The sequence below is a fragment of the Mauremys reevesii genome, linkage group 9 (assembly GCF_016161935.1).
Source record: "Mauremys reevesii isolate NIE-2019 linkage group 9, ASM1616193v1, whole genome shotgun sequence".
Taxonomy (NCBI): Eukaryota; Metazoa; Chordata; order Testudines; family Geoemydidae; genus Mauremys; species Mauremys reevesii.
Genome location: NC_052631.1, coordinates 96,940,615 through 96,954,846, shown reverse-complemented (window position 1 = coordinate 96,954,846; position 14,232 = coordinate 96,940,615). Strand labels below are relative to the sequence as shown.

Genomic DNA, 14,232 nt, shown 5'->3' with positions numbered 1-14,232 from the left:
CTGATCTTCTCTGCTCTGTTTGTAGAGTGGAAGGCAAGATTAAAAACAGCTGATTGTTTCAGTTACTCCTTACCCAAGTACCCAGTATATAACATTCTGCATCAGGACCAACATTTTCACATTTGGTGCCTAACTAAGTGGTCTGATTTGCTGAGAAGGTAGAAGCTACCACACTCTTCCCTTGTGTGTAATTCTTGTTGACAGCAATGGGAGTTGCCCATGGAGAATTACACGTCTCTATCGACCCAGTCCAGTCCCATTGAAGATAATGGGAGTTTTTCTACTGACTCCCAAGGTGGTTGGATCAGGCCCTACGTGAAGAATGAAGCACTGTGTACAACATGTAAGAGACCACACCTCTCCCAGTTACCTCCTCCATTAAGACCTGCATCTTATGCGTCTATGATAAGCCATTTACTTGCTCCTGCAAATGAGGTTTAGGAGCATTCCAGGAGACAGACGAGCCAAAAATATTAATCAGAACATACCAAAGTTTATTGATTACTTCAAACAGAAGTTTCCGTAATGAAAAAGGGCAAGTTGCATTCATAAAAGGTAACATTCACATTCAATATCTGTTATATAAAGCAACACATGTATAAAATTGCATTTTACGTGGGGAAGGGGGAAAGGTAAGTTTGCAGTCCCAATTTTTTAAAAGAAGCTGAAAAATGTTTCTTCTCATCAACTGTGTATAATTTACACCTTTTTATATGCTACATTATTTAAAAAAATTCCATGGCTGAGAAGTTGGATGAGTGGTGCAACCGTGATATTAATTATATCTTCCACTGGTAGGTAGGTATGCAAATTTGCATTTCAATTTGTATGTAATTCCTGGCAATTTATACTATCCTCATACAAAGATTAGTTTTGAAAAATAGACTGAGTTTATGAAACTTGTCACTAGTACTTTGAGCGAGTCTAGTTACTTTTCTTAACTTTCTGGGTCACTAATCAGTGTGATTAATATGCAGGGAATTGTTAGAAACACTAACCAGTTTCCTTCAAGATTTTCCACCTATAAGCTCCTACTGACCTTTTAGCTCATTACTGAAATGTGGCGTAACAATACAACTTGTATTTGATGTGAACAACAATCACAGTATTGTGTTACTGTCAAATTATTGCCATTCTGAGCTATCTAATCTCTGGTAGGACCTCAGCTGCAGGACCTCCCTAACTGCAAAATTCATTCTTCTGTTCTCTCTTATACCGCAGGTCCTCAGGAAGCAATAGATTTGGAGTTTGCTAGTTTTGAATCCGGAGGGTCATATCTTTAGCTGGTGTACATCAGAATAGCTCTGCTGAACTCAGTGGGGCTGCACCAATACACTAGCTAAGACCCTTGCCCAAGAAAGCCTGTATTTCCAACACTCTACAGCTGGTCTGCTAGATGTTGTGTGTTAATTCCAGCCCACCCTTGTGGATCCTCGCATCAGTTTTGGTGTCAGATGTAGGTCTACAGTGAATGGTTCACTTAAATATTTGGAGATGGAAAGAGAAAAATTTGGTTCCAATCAAGCTTACTCTTAAAATGCAGGATAGTTATTCCTCCCTTCCTCCTCCCCTCCCCCATCAGTACTCCTGAGAATATACCACAATCCTGCTCTCACTGAAGCCAAAAGCAAAAATTCAGCTGGCATCCGCCGGAACGGAATTGGATCCCAACAATGTAGAATGCTACACAAAACAAACCAGGAAGGAGGCGGTCCGCGTCAGCCTTGGAATGGTCTCAGATCATTGGAAGTCTGCCTTTCAGTGCCCACATTTTGAAGATTATATAAACATACAAGCAAACAGAACTGTGCGTAGAAGCAGAAAGATCAGAGCTGGCGTACAGACCGTATTGTCAGTGTATCGGTGGGATGTGCCCCTCATGCTCGAATGTGTAGGCACAACGTTAGCCATCAACACTGGTGGTCAGACAAGACCTAAGGCTCCATTCGAGTCCCATGGGACGAGCCAAAGGAAAAGGGGCCTTGCTTATAGGGAATACGAAGGGGAATGCAATCCCACCCCTGTGCTCAGCAAGGCGTGGCTGCGCCGCGGCCACTACTGCTAGGTAAGGTGCAGTGCAGTGAATGGGGCTGACCACTCTCTTGTCCATGCTGGGTCTTAGGAGCTGTGGGGTGTCCTGCTCACATTTCCCCCCGCCCCATGTTGAGTAGCATAAAGCAGTCATGACATGCAGGGGTGACAGAGGTCTCTTGCATGCAGTTTCTGCTCTTCGCTTTCCATGAATGGCAGGCTTGGGGTGACTGCTTATATATAGATGAGGATTTGCCTGCCCTTACTTGGGGGGCAGGAGAGCCCGATCCAGCTTTTCCTCAGGAAATGTCCCAACAACTTCAGAGGCAGGAGGAGAGAGGCCAAGAGACTGAACAACCTGTCAGTGTTTTTTAAAACCAAGTCTATTAGCAGGCATAAAATCAGGTGCACGGCTTTCTGAGAACAGTAGTGCCAACTCCTTTTCAGTTTTAGAGTTTCCAAACTTTTTGAAGGGAGGGAATGGAAAATTATTTTTTGCAAAAAATTTTTCTGTTGTTCATCGAAATTTCATGGAGATGGGAATTTTCTGTCCAGCCCTAACTTCTAGTCTCTTTGTGCATGAGCAAAGCAAAGCCTAAAGGTAAAATTTTCAAAAGTGCCCAAGTGACTTAGGAGCCTAAGTCTCATTGACCTGCAATAAGACTTGGGAGGCTAAGAAAATGGGACTTACATACTCTGAAAATTTTTATCCCAAGTATTTATTTGTTTGCTTTATCTGGCACAGGGAAACCTGGGCCATACAGGATGAAGGGGAAGTCAACCTGGTGGAAAAATATTATTAAAAAAATAAAATGCCAATTGCACTTAATCCATGCTCACTCAGGATTGTTTATAATCAAAGTAGTATTGTTTTCCTGCATAATAAAAAACAAATAGAAGTTGGTTGTCAAGCATTTTACCTTTATGCTATGCACACGTGGTATTATTAAATCAACATCAACATCTTGATATATGCAGATTTAAAAAAAAAAATCTGCTGATTTTAGAACCAAGTAAAATGATACTCCTAGAACCAGATGTATTTATTCACTTATTTTTAAAACTGACCTCCCTTTTTGTTGGTGCAGGTAATGGAGATTGCAGATTTATCTGGTATTATTTGCAAGCACAATCAATGTCAATGGGTCACTTAAGGCCCTGACTGTGACTGCCATTCAGGTCTTTAAGGTCTCCAAACAACTGCAATTACATTCACAGGAGCGTGAGCATAACCACAGAGGCCCAGTTAAGCTTTGGCTGAAAACCTGGCACAACATAACTTTTATTTAAGATTCTTTCCTGACTAAGGAGCTTTTCATGAGTAATAAAAGAATTCCGTGTATTTTCAATACATAAGGGGAAAGGGTTTGTCATTGTGTCTTCCGCCTGTTCCAGAATCAAATTTGGTAATGTGGAAAAGAAGTCTTGCCCCATGAAAACTCTTCCAATATTTTGATCGGCTCCTCAGAAACGTTCAGGCTGACACACTTCTGCATTTTAATAAACAGAACATTTAACAGTCTAACCCTGCCGTTTGCAATGGAAAGGGGATGCCACTGGACATTTCACGCCATCAGCAGCTCAGTCCTTCAATATTTTCAAGTATTTCTGCTGCGTGGATTTGAAAGCTGAACTTTTCTAACGATCACATCCTGGCTTCAGCTCTCATTAGCAGCAACGGGAGCTGTGCAAGACGACAGACCGTGGTTCTAATTTAGGGTCCAACCCAACTTCCAGTGTCTTCCAAGGGAGCTGGACAAGACTGTGATTAAGCAGAAAGGCTGTGCTACTTCTTTGGTCAGGCAAAAGAATAAGACTTTAGTGGCCATTCATTGCTGTTGGATGAATCTGTAATGGAGGAGTCTCCTCCTATTCAGTGGGCATAAGGAGCATCCATGTGTCTCTAGAGTTTCTATTGTTCCATTTTCATGGAATTCTAGGTGTTCTTTTCTCCACTCCCGATTCCATGGACTTTTTATGTCCCAGACTTTTCCATTTTCAGACTTTGAAAAAAATGAGGGCCAGTGCCTCCGCTGCTTAGTCAGCAGGGCTGCTTACAATACATGTGTCATCTTAAAGAGAACTGTGAGTTCAAACACACGTCTTGTCCTGGAGCACAACACGGTGCAGTGTTTAAAGTTGTTGCATTTGAGGTATCCTGAGATGGCATCTTTGTGTCAAGTTAGTAACAGCATCTTCGAGCTTCATTTCAGAGGTGTAACCATTCTCCATAGGTTTGTAGGACAATAGCATAGGCAAATTAAAGGGTACAGTCTGTAAAATTAGAAGGAAAAAGGTCATTTACTTTAATCTTTACATTCCAAAAATCATAGTTGTGTTATTCTAGGCAGCCAAATATTAGAATTTGCTAGGAGGATAACAGGAATGGTGATAAAAAGACAGTGATGAAAATGCCAAACTGCATTCACAGTGAAGGGGAGAGAGTAGTGTGACAAAATTAATTTGCACAGTTTTCAAAATGCTACATTAGGTCAAGGATTAACTTCTGACTTGCTCTCCCCTGTGATTCTCATATTAATTCAGTCCAACTGCACCTGGCACCACACTGCTTTGTGAAGGGAACTGATCACATCTGATCTGATGTTAATGCAGGAATTAAATATTTACCAAGAGAAACTCCTGTAATCTAGGGAAGATGGGATCTTTCCCAACTAATAGCACTTAGTGACTAGGGGGAAGTTCCTCTCTTTTTTAAAGTTGTTTTTTTTTTCTTGCTGCTTAATTTTTTCAATCATTCAATGCACATACGTGCACAGAATGCATAGCTCCAGTTGCACAGGAGGCGAGAGAGGATGATATCCATCAAGAGGTGTAGAATAAGGCACGGAAAACTCACTCGCTAGTATGTATGTGACCTGGAAAGCAGAACATTTAGGAAGCAATATGCTTCCCAGATGGAAAAATTACTGCAGCATTTAACTACTGAAGAAGTGGGTAATTGCTCTCTGGAAAGATCCTCAGTCAGATCTGAGTGATCAGATGGCTGAAGCTGGCCACAGGCATAAATATTTGACATGCACATAACACCTTGCTTCCATAAGACTTCCCCCAAAGTAAGCAACGTGGCACACAATTTAACAACCACAGTCTTCTGGGATTGGAAACTGGGCTTTCAAGTAGCCTACATCCTGCTAACACGATTCTTAGAGCGACTAACAATGCAAAACGTGAGGCTCAGATGATCAAGCCATCCTTCGGCTGCTGGGTGTCTGCAACACACTGGTGCTCTAATGGGACAGGAGTTACTGCAATATCAGGGTTGCCATCACTGCTTTGGTGCTCCTGCGCTGCCCCCAGGTGAGTGGGGAGCGCAGACCTTCTGCAGAGGCTGTATGCCTCACGGCATCCACACAAAGGTGGGCAAATTATTTGTAACAAGAAAGTGATGCACTCATATCAAATGTTTTTCATGGATTGCTGCAAATGTGGAAACAGCCTGTTTTCACTAAGAATTTCCCTCTGAGAATTTTTGGAGTGGAAATAGGTGCATTTTTCTGTGCCCGAAAACCGTGGTGACATTTAAAAACCTAGCCATGTCTATGGAACTTTGTGCAAAACAAAAATCTGGGTGCAGAGAACTGCCCCAAATGGTGACACATTTCTGCAAAATTCAGCCACTGTGACTTTGCTCTCTGAATTGCAGTGGTGAGTGGAGCACTCAGGGGTGCAATGGGATTCCAACTGACTGGCAATGAGACCAGCAGACCTCCAGGCCTATCACATCTGAAAACTCCACCCCAGAGCAGCCTATAGCCTGTCAGAGAAGGCGGGCGATTTGCAGGTCTAGTTATTTAATCTGGTACACTGACCAGGCTGCGTGGTCTATCAAAAGAGGAAAACACTGAAGACTGCAACTAAGCCAAACGAATCAGACTGCTTGAAAACAACATCATGCAGCATCACCTAAAGTACAGGAGAGTAGAACAATCACTGAGTTAAATGGAAGTGACATTTTTATTCTAAGCGATACTTAGGGCTCTGTTAATAAGGGCACTGGATAATGGGCAGCACGCTCCGTTTTTAGCCCACTGGTAGACTTATCCGTAAGCAATCTTTCATTCATGATGAGACCTCCTCCTTGTTTCACTACAGAATAGTTACACTAAGGAGCAGCAGGGTTAATACTTGGGAATATGGACATCCAGACTAACACAAATATTTACTAACAAAGACCAGGGAAAGTGGGCTTTCTAACCTGGGATTTATTTGCCTCAATGGCTCCCTTACTTGCAAATTTATATACAAATACCTTAGGAGGAACAATAAGACATTTGTAGCAAGGCTGCAGCTTTTTCTTCTAAACATGAATGAAATTTGGCACTTTTATCTATTTCTACAGCAGGAAGCATAGAGTGATTCTAAACATGATCATTTAAAAAGCCAAACATGTACTCTAGTAATTATATGTCTGTATACACACACACACACACACACACACACACACATACAAGTGCGCTGTACATATAATCAACTCCATTACATGTTTAGATTCCATTCTGTTCACATACATTAACATTTCTTTCTCTAATTCTGACAGAAAAGCATGCACTTACAAAAAAACCAAACCCATAACCTTTGAATTGATCCAGATGCAATAATGGAATAATTTTAATCATTGGGATTTGGATATTTCTTTACAAATACATGAGTATTAAAGTTTTATGATCACTGTTAACATAATTTAATGACAGTATGTTCAGTCTCAGTTGTTTCAATATTACTCAAATAAACTTGCTTATGCCAACTAGACTGTACATTTTCATTTACACACAGTGGGATCTTGGAACTCTAAAGAATCTGCACACATCTACTGAGGTTCTGAAAAATGTGTATGGCTCGCTCCCAAGATTAAAATGTATGCCAAGCATTGCACCTTTATGTTTCGCAACGACAGGTGCCCCACACCACCAATTGAGAAGATGATAAGAACTATATTTTAATTGATTTTTGGAACATTTGGTTAATCTGTGCCTTTAAAACCATCCCGATTCTTTTGGACAGGGTACCTGTTACTATACATTAGACTCGTCTGAGAATGTTCTTAAAAGAAGAGGTCTGACAGAAGGTCTGGACGACAGTGAATCAGATTCCTTCCTATTGCTCAGTTTTTTCTGTAATAGTGAGGCAAAAATACTTAAAGCACATGAGACATGTTCATCTACCCAGTGGTGCAACAAATAAAAAAAGACTTATTGAATCATTCTGTAATAAAACTTTAAGTAAAATAATCAAAAAGACTAACCAAGACATGGGTTATAAATGCCAAGATTAGGAAATATTGGCCAAATTTTTCAAGTATGAGTGCCAACGAGTAAGGCACCTTTGGTGGATATGAGTGGTGTGCGTCACAACTCTGAAGATCACCCCCGCTCATTTAGATGCTCAATTTCGGGCATCGAAGTTTGGAAGTTTCTAGGAGAGGGAAAGAATCTATCACCCTCTGTAGTAGTATTTTTGGACACTGAGACATATGTGGCAAACACAGCAAGGTGAAAATGAAACCAACTAGGAACATGCATAAAATGCTCTGCTATCTTACCATCCCCAGAGAGAGCAGCTGCAATGAGAACTGCACTCAGCGTAACTGGTACAAAATCTTTGTTTATTTTGTCGAAACTTTATAGCTTGTACGAATAGCAAAATACATGATTTACTGTAATGTGAGTAAATATTGTTTTGTTAGCCATAGGAATGTGTTTGAGAAGCTACTGCTAGCCTACAGAATTGGCCAAGTGCGAGATGGACTGTTTGCATACACATCAAGTAACTGGGAGAACAATCAAAATAAAGTAGATTGTTGTTTCCATGTTTCAAAGAAAGCTTTAGCTAATGCACTCAAACAGGTTCTACAGGGGGAAAAGAGGGTATGTAAAGACAGGGCAAGATCCACAGCTGGTGTTATTTCTCACAACTCCATGGATTTCCATGGAGCCGCACCGGTTTACACTAGCTGACAATCTGGTCCAAAATGCAGATTGTAAGTCCCCTGAGGGTGTAACCTGTTTTACGTCTGTCTGTCTGCACATCTACGGGTCGTATTAAATAATGAGGATGCATGCGACAAGCACTGCTGAGCTAACGTGCAGCAAGTTGTTGTGAAGCTTTAAATAATGGGATAGCGACACCAAAGGGAAAGGCGTAGAGAAAATACATTTAAATGAAAAGGTACCTTTAAAAAAACCGTTTATTGCACAAGCAGATCTAAAAACCACAGGTTATCAGCGGTTAAGCATTCAGAGAAGGAAAAAACAGCAGCACAAGCAAACTTGTACTGATTAAGAAAGGAAATCACCTTATTCATTCCAAGAAAAGCTGTGATTGCTGGAAGTTTGAGAGAGCATGAAGATAGTGGATGTTCCTGAGGAAGGAAGGCGTTTCGTTACCTAGTTCACAACAGCACAAAAGGTGGAAAATGGCAGCAGAGAGAGAGAAATGCAGAAACCAAAAGAAAATATGAATGCATTTTGCAGTTCAAAACACTTGCACATAGAAACATTGACAAATACAGGCCGAGCGAATAGCAGTGCACTGAAGAGAAAGGTTACAAAATGGGACTGCTCCAGGTGAAATCCCAGCTTCACTGAAGTCAAGGGCAAAAATCACGTGGATTTTGATGGGGTCAGGATTTCACCTGCCATCTTTGAAAGGAGAGACAGCAGTCACTGCTCTTGCTAGTCATACACACTGGCTTTTGAAATCTTAGCCAGCACGCTGGAATAAGTGACCTAGTCTGGAATTTTCCACTGAAATCAGTGGAGGCTGCAGCTCCTTGACACCTTTGAAAATCAGGCCACTTACTTAGGCATCTAATTACGGACACAGGTGTCTAACTTTAGACACCCATGTCCGAAACTCTTGACTACGATTTTAGTATTGCTACTTGAAACATAACATCCTGACACGCTCATCTTGTGTTTTTTATGTATATACACACCAGGGTGGCCAAACTTACTAGCCCTCCAAGGCACATAATGACAATCTTCAGCAATTCGAGAGCCGGAGCACAGCTGCCGAGGCTCGAGGCTTCAGCCCTGCTCCTGCTGAAGGAGGGAACCACCAAACGACTATGCTGGATGGTACGTGTCTTGATTGTCTGTGTGAGCACAAGGGATGAAATCCTGGCCCCAATGGGTACGTCTACACTACACACTCTAAGCCTGGGCCTGGACTCAGGTTTGAGACCAAGCCCCCCTGCCATCCACACCCAAAGCAGTCTGACGCGAGTCAGCGAGCAGTCAGAACCCAGGTCCTATGACCCAGCTAGGGAGCTGGGTCACAGTCCAAGTCCCGGTGTGATCTCGGTCCAAGCCCTGTCATTTTGCAGTGTGGACGCAAGTCAGGCTGCAGACCCAAGTCAGAAGGGCAGCCTAGTGCCGTATGGATGTGTCAGCACAGCTGTGACACCTGGGTCCAGCAACAGTCCCAGGCTTAGAGTGCAGTGTAGACACACCCAAAAGAAGTCAACAACAGAACTCCCAGTGACTTCAGAGGGGTCAGGATTTCACCACCGGTGAGGAAGTTTTAGCCAAATCAACTAGCGGTCCGGCCACAGATTGGTCAAGGACGCGCCTTTTACGCACAGACCAGCTGGGCATTTTCAGTGACTAACTTTTGGGACACAATGGGAAGCTGGAAGAACCCCCCCACCCCAAAACTCTACCCAGCCAGTGTGGCCCCAGAAGGAAATCTTGGCACCAGACTGCTGATCTACCAGATGCTGTTGCCTAAGTTGCGGCAAGATCCAAGTCCTGCTCCCACTGAAGTCAATGGGATGAGATTTTAGACCTGAGTGACTTTTCAGTCACTACACTCATTATGCCACATTTCTCCCACCTTGAGGAAACTTCCTCACCACCACTGCTGAGAGCAAACCATTCTCTTCCTTTGAAACTGGCTAGTCTAACTTCCTAGACGCCATTAGGTTCTATTTTTAGCGTCTTAAACAAAAACCGAATAAGAAAAGAAAAATTCTAACATGGCGACTCAAGGTCTTAAGAACTGGACGTCACCTTCCACCCACCAAGCTGGTTAGCCTTCCTTATAAGCCAAGGGGAACGCAGGATGAGGACAGATTTTTAAAGAAGAGTCAGATACTGGGTTTCTCTTTTTTCGTTCTGATTTAGTGTTCTTAGAACCAATGTAATAAAGAGTTCCAAAAAAACCCAAGCACAGCCTTTTACGCCGGAAGTGGTAGGCTGTGGAAACCTGTCTGATAAACATAACAAAGATTCCAAACGTTTTCATTGCTGATAAAACTGAATACTAATAATTGGTTTCACAGATTTTGTTATTTCGTAGGCACATGTATTGCACTATCAATACTGTGCTAAGGGAATCTAGCAAGTGCTTTAAGGAAACATCTTTAAGTCTTCGATATTTTTATATCTAGTTAAATACCAATTTTTTGCCAGAATACAGAGGCCAGAGAAAAAAAAATTACCCTGAAAGAAGTGCTCAGAGCTTACAATAAAGTCATACAGGATACCAGAGCACAATGAGAAAAACCTCTTCTTCCTAAACTTCAGTATTTGAAAGTAATTTTACAATTTCACTGAACACAAATTCCGATTAAACTTAGTGTCATTTAAAACATAAATGGTTACATTCAAATTCTTTTACATTTCGGGTCGCACCTCACCTAGAAACTACGTTATCAAAATGGCACAAAACGACAGCTTAATAACCTGCTGCTTAGAGATGTGCAAACAGTACGTTGAACCTAAATTGCTAATATACCCCATCTGAAAAGAAATTCACTGGTTATGGGAGGAACGCAGAATGACAGGCTAAAGTAGCTGAGCATTAGCAGGTGCCAGTAAAGGAGGAGGAAGCGGTGGAGGAGGATGGGGCTAAGAGCTCTGCTGCGACATTGCACAGATGTTTTTAACAACCGGAGAAGCATATAGCAGGGAACACAAACTTTTCATTTTCGTTAACATAGAATCGTAGGACTGAATGGACCTCGAGAGGTCATCTAGTCCAGTCCCCAGCATGCATGGCAGGACTAAGTATTATCTAAACCATCCCTGACAGGTGTTTGTCCAACCTGCTCTTTAAAATCTCCAATGAAGGAGATTCCACAACCTCCTGAGGCAATTTATTCCAGCGCTTAACCACCCTGACAGTTAGGAAGTTTTTCCTAATGTCCAACGTAAAACCGCCCTTGCTGCAATTTAAGCCCATTGCTTCTTGTCCTGTCCCCAGAGGTTAAGAACAATTCTTCTCCCTCCTCTTTGTAACAACCTTTTATGTACTTGAATGTCTCCTCTCAGTCTTCTCTTTTCCAGACTAAACAAACCCAATTTTTTCAATCTTCCCTCATAGGTCATGTTTTCTAGACCTTTGATCATTTTTGTTGCTCTTCTCTGGACTTTCTCCAATTTGTCCACATCTTTCCTGAAACGTGGCACCCAGAACTGGGCACAATACTCCAGTTGAGGCCTAATCAGTGCGGAGTAGAGTGGAAGAATTACTTCTTGTGTCTTGTTTACAACACTCTGGCTAATACATCCCAGAATGATGTTTGCTTTTTTTGCAACAGCGTTACACTGCTGACTCATATTTAGCTTATGATCCCCAGATCCCTTTCCGCAATACTCCTTCCTACGCAGTCATTTTGCGTTTTGTAGGTGTGCAACTGATTGTTCCTTCTTGCACCATCTTCCAAGCACTTTCTAACCACAGCTGTGCTGGCTTTCAATGTTGGGGAAATAGGCCAAGGTAAACTGGTGCTTGTCACCAACATTGAAAGACAGTTACTGCCATTAAAGCTTGCAGCAGGTAATTTCTATTTTAAAAACAGACCCTCCCACCACTCCTCCCCTTCTTTTAGCAGAGTGAGATTGGCCTTCAGGAAAGACTGCATGGGAAAACCCACTGTCTTTTTTGACAGGTAGCGATAAAGAAAGAGGACAGTCTGGTGGTTAGGGCTCTAGGCTGGGACTCTAGAAAACTGGGTTCTAATCCCCAGTCCACCACAAACTTCCTATGTGATCTCGGGTCAAGTCAATCAGCCATTGTATCTCAGTTCCCCAGCTGTAAAACAGGACCTGGGGATTACAGTGGATGAGAAGCTGGATATGAGTCAGCAGTGTGCCCTTGTTGCCAAGAAGGCCAACGGCATAGTGGGCTGTATTAGTAGGAGCACTGCCAGCAGATTGAGGGAAGTGATTATTCCCCTCTGTTCGGCACTGGTGAGGCCACATCTGGAGAAGTGCATCCAGTTTTGGGGGCCCCACTACAGAAGGGATGTGGACAAATTGGAGAGAGTCCAACAGAGGCAACAAAAATGATCAGGGGGCTGGGGCACGTGACTTATGGGGAGAGGCTGAGGGAACTGGGGTCTGCAGAAGAGAAGACTGAGGGGGGATTTGATAGCAGCCTTCAACTCCCTGAAGGGGGGTTCCAAAGAGGATGGAGCTCGGCTGTTCTCAGTGGTGGCAGATGACAGAACATGGAGCAATGGTCTCAAGTTGCAGTGGGGGAGGTCTAGGTTGGATATTAGGAAACACGGTTTCGCTAGGAGGGTGGTGAAGCACTGGAATGGGTTACCTAGGGAGGTGGTGGAATCTCCATCCTTAGAGGTTTTTAAGCCCTGGCTTGACAAAGCCCTGGCTGGGATGATTTAGTTGGGGATTGGTCCTGCTTTGAGCAGGGGGTTGGACTAGATACCTCCTGAGGTCCCTTCCAACCCTGATATTGTATGATTCTTTGTACTGCTTCCCTACCTCGTAGGATAATAAAGGCATAAGTGATTGTGAGGTTTCCCAATACTCTGGTAACAGGGACTGTGGGGAAAGGCTATTTTTGACTGTACACCTCTACCCTGATAGAACGCTGTCCTTGGGAGCCAAAAAAATCTTACCGCGTTATAGGTGAAACCGCGTTATATCGAATTTGCTTTGATCCACCAGAGTGCGCAGCCCTGCCCCGCCCCCGGAGAACTGCTTTACCACGTTATATCCAAATTCATGTTATATCAGGTTGCGTTATATCGAGGTAGAGGTGTATTTGAACTAGCTGTCAAGTCCCTTGCAAATTCACTGTGAAAATTTAGCAACTCAGGTGCAAAATCCACTTTTCCACCCTTATGATGAGAATGAGGAAGATAATGAAAACAACAAAAGATATCTTACCCATCAAAAAATCATTAATCCCCCAAAAAACAAAATCCCTAAGAACTCCCCTTAGATGATTGATTAGGTCAAATTTGCAAGTTTTGACAGTCAATTAAGACTTGTAATGGGGTTGGAGCAGTGAAACTGAGCAGAATGAAGTCCAATGTGATTTGCAAGATATACTTTCTAGAAGCAGAAGCAGTTACACTATATACAGACGTCAAACGCTGACTGAAAAGGCACTGCTGATGCATCTGCTTCCGCAGATTGGGGCAGTACCTCTGGTTAACACTTTTTGACCTTTTTTGGCACATGAAGGAATGACACGATGAGAGGCAGGCAGCCTCTCCCTAGGTGCAAATGGTGCATTGCTACCCCAAAGTTTGTCAGGTGTTTAAAAGAACGGAAGCGCCTCTTCCAAACAAGGGAAGTGTTGTGGTATATTCTTTCATTCCTTACCTGATGGTTTTTCCTTTTCGCATTTTTAAAAACTACTAGAAGAATCTCCGGGAAAAGGCTGATAAAGATAAGGAGAACTATGGCCAGCCAGGTTGATACGGACGTCACCATATGAGCAAATACAAAATACATTCGTTGCTGCTTCAAGAAAGGCCTGAAAGAGAAGGGACACAGACTTAGACAATACAATCGGCCACTGCAGTTTTCCAGCGAGGGGAGATTCAAATTGTGACTAGCACTTTCATGGGACAAATTTTCATACGGAGGAGGAAGGGGGATGTTTGCACATGTAAAGAGGGCAGCGCTTGTGCCTGCAAAGATACCCGTTCCTGCTGCTTTTATTTTACTCTCTCATCTGGCTGCTCCGCAATCTACTGAAACTGCTCTAAAAGCACGTAGCAGCTCCCTCCCAGCAAAGGCTCAGAGCCTCTTTTCCAATGTCATCCTCCAAGCCAGACGCTGTTTGTCACAGTCACTCCCCACTCCTCTGCTCCACCCTTGAATTCTCTCCTGCTTCTTCTCCTCTTACTTCTACATCAGCAACTCCTCCTCTGGTCTGCTGCTGTGTGTCCCTCAGACCATCAGCTTTCGTCCCTACTTGATG

The 14,232-nt window shown here is 42.9% G+C and overlaps 1 protein-coding gene across 10 annotated transcripts in view; it reads right to left on the bottom strand.

Moving 5' to 3' along the window:
- Positions 1-477: 477 nt before the first annotated feature.
- The window catches only part of ATP11C (ATPase phospholipid transporting 11C), a 113,046-nt gene continuing 99,291 nt past the window's right edge, over positions 478-14,232 (bottom strand). The window contains exons 28-31 of one of the 10 annotated variants that reach the window (XR_005584322.1): positions 13,629-13,782; positions 8,345-8,410; positions 3,730-4,305; positions 478-3,664 (exon numbers count right to left, since the gene is read on the bottom strand). Coding sequence is in view for 5 of the 10 variants with exons in the window: in XM_039487080.1 (XP_039343014.1) it covers positions 4,165-4,305; positions 8,345-8,410; positions 13,629-13,782 (361 nt within the window). In the remaining 5 variants the exon portion in view is untranslated. Of the gene's footprint in view, positions 4,306-7,058; positions 7,164-7,294; positions 7,465-8,344; positions 8,436-13,628; positions 13,783-14,232 lie in introns of all 10 variants that reach the window. The other 9 variants (XR_005584324.1, XR_005584323.1, XM_039487081.1 and 6 more) reach the window with 9 other exon arrangements.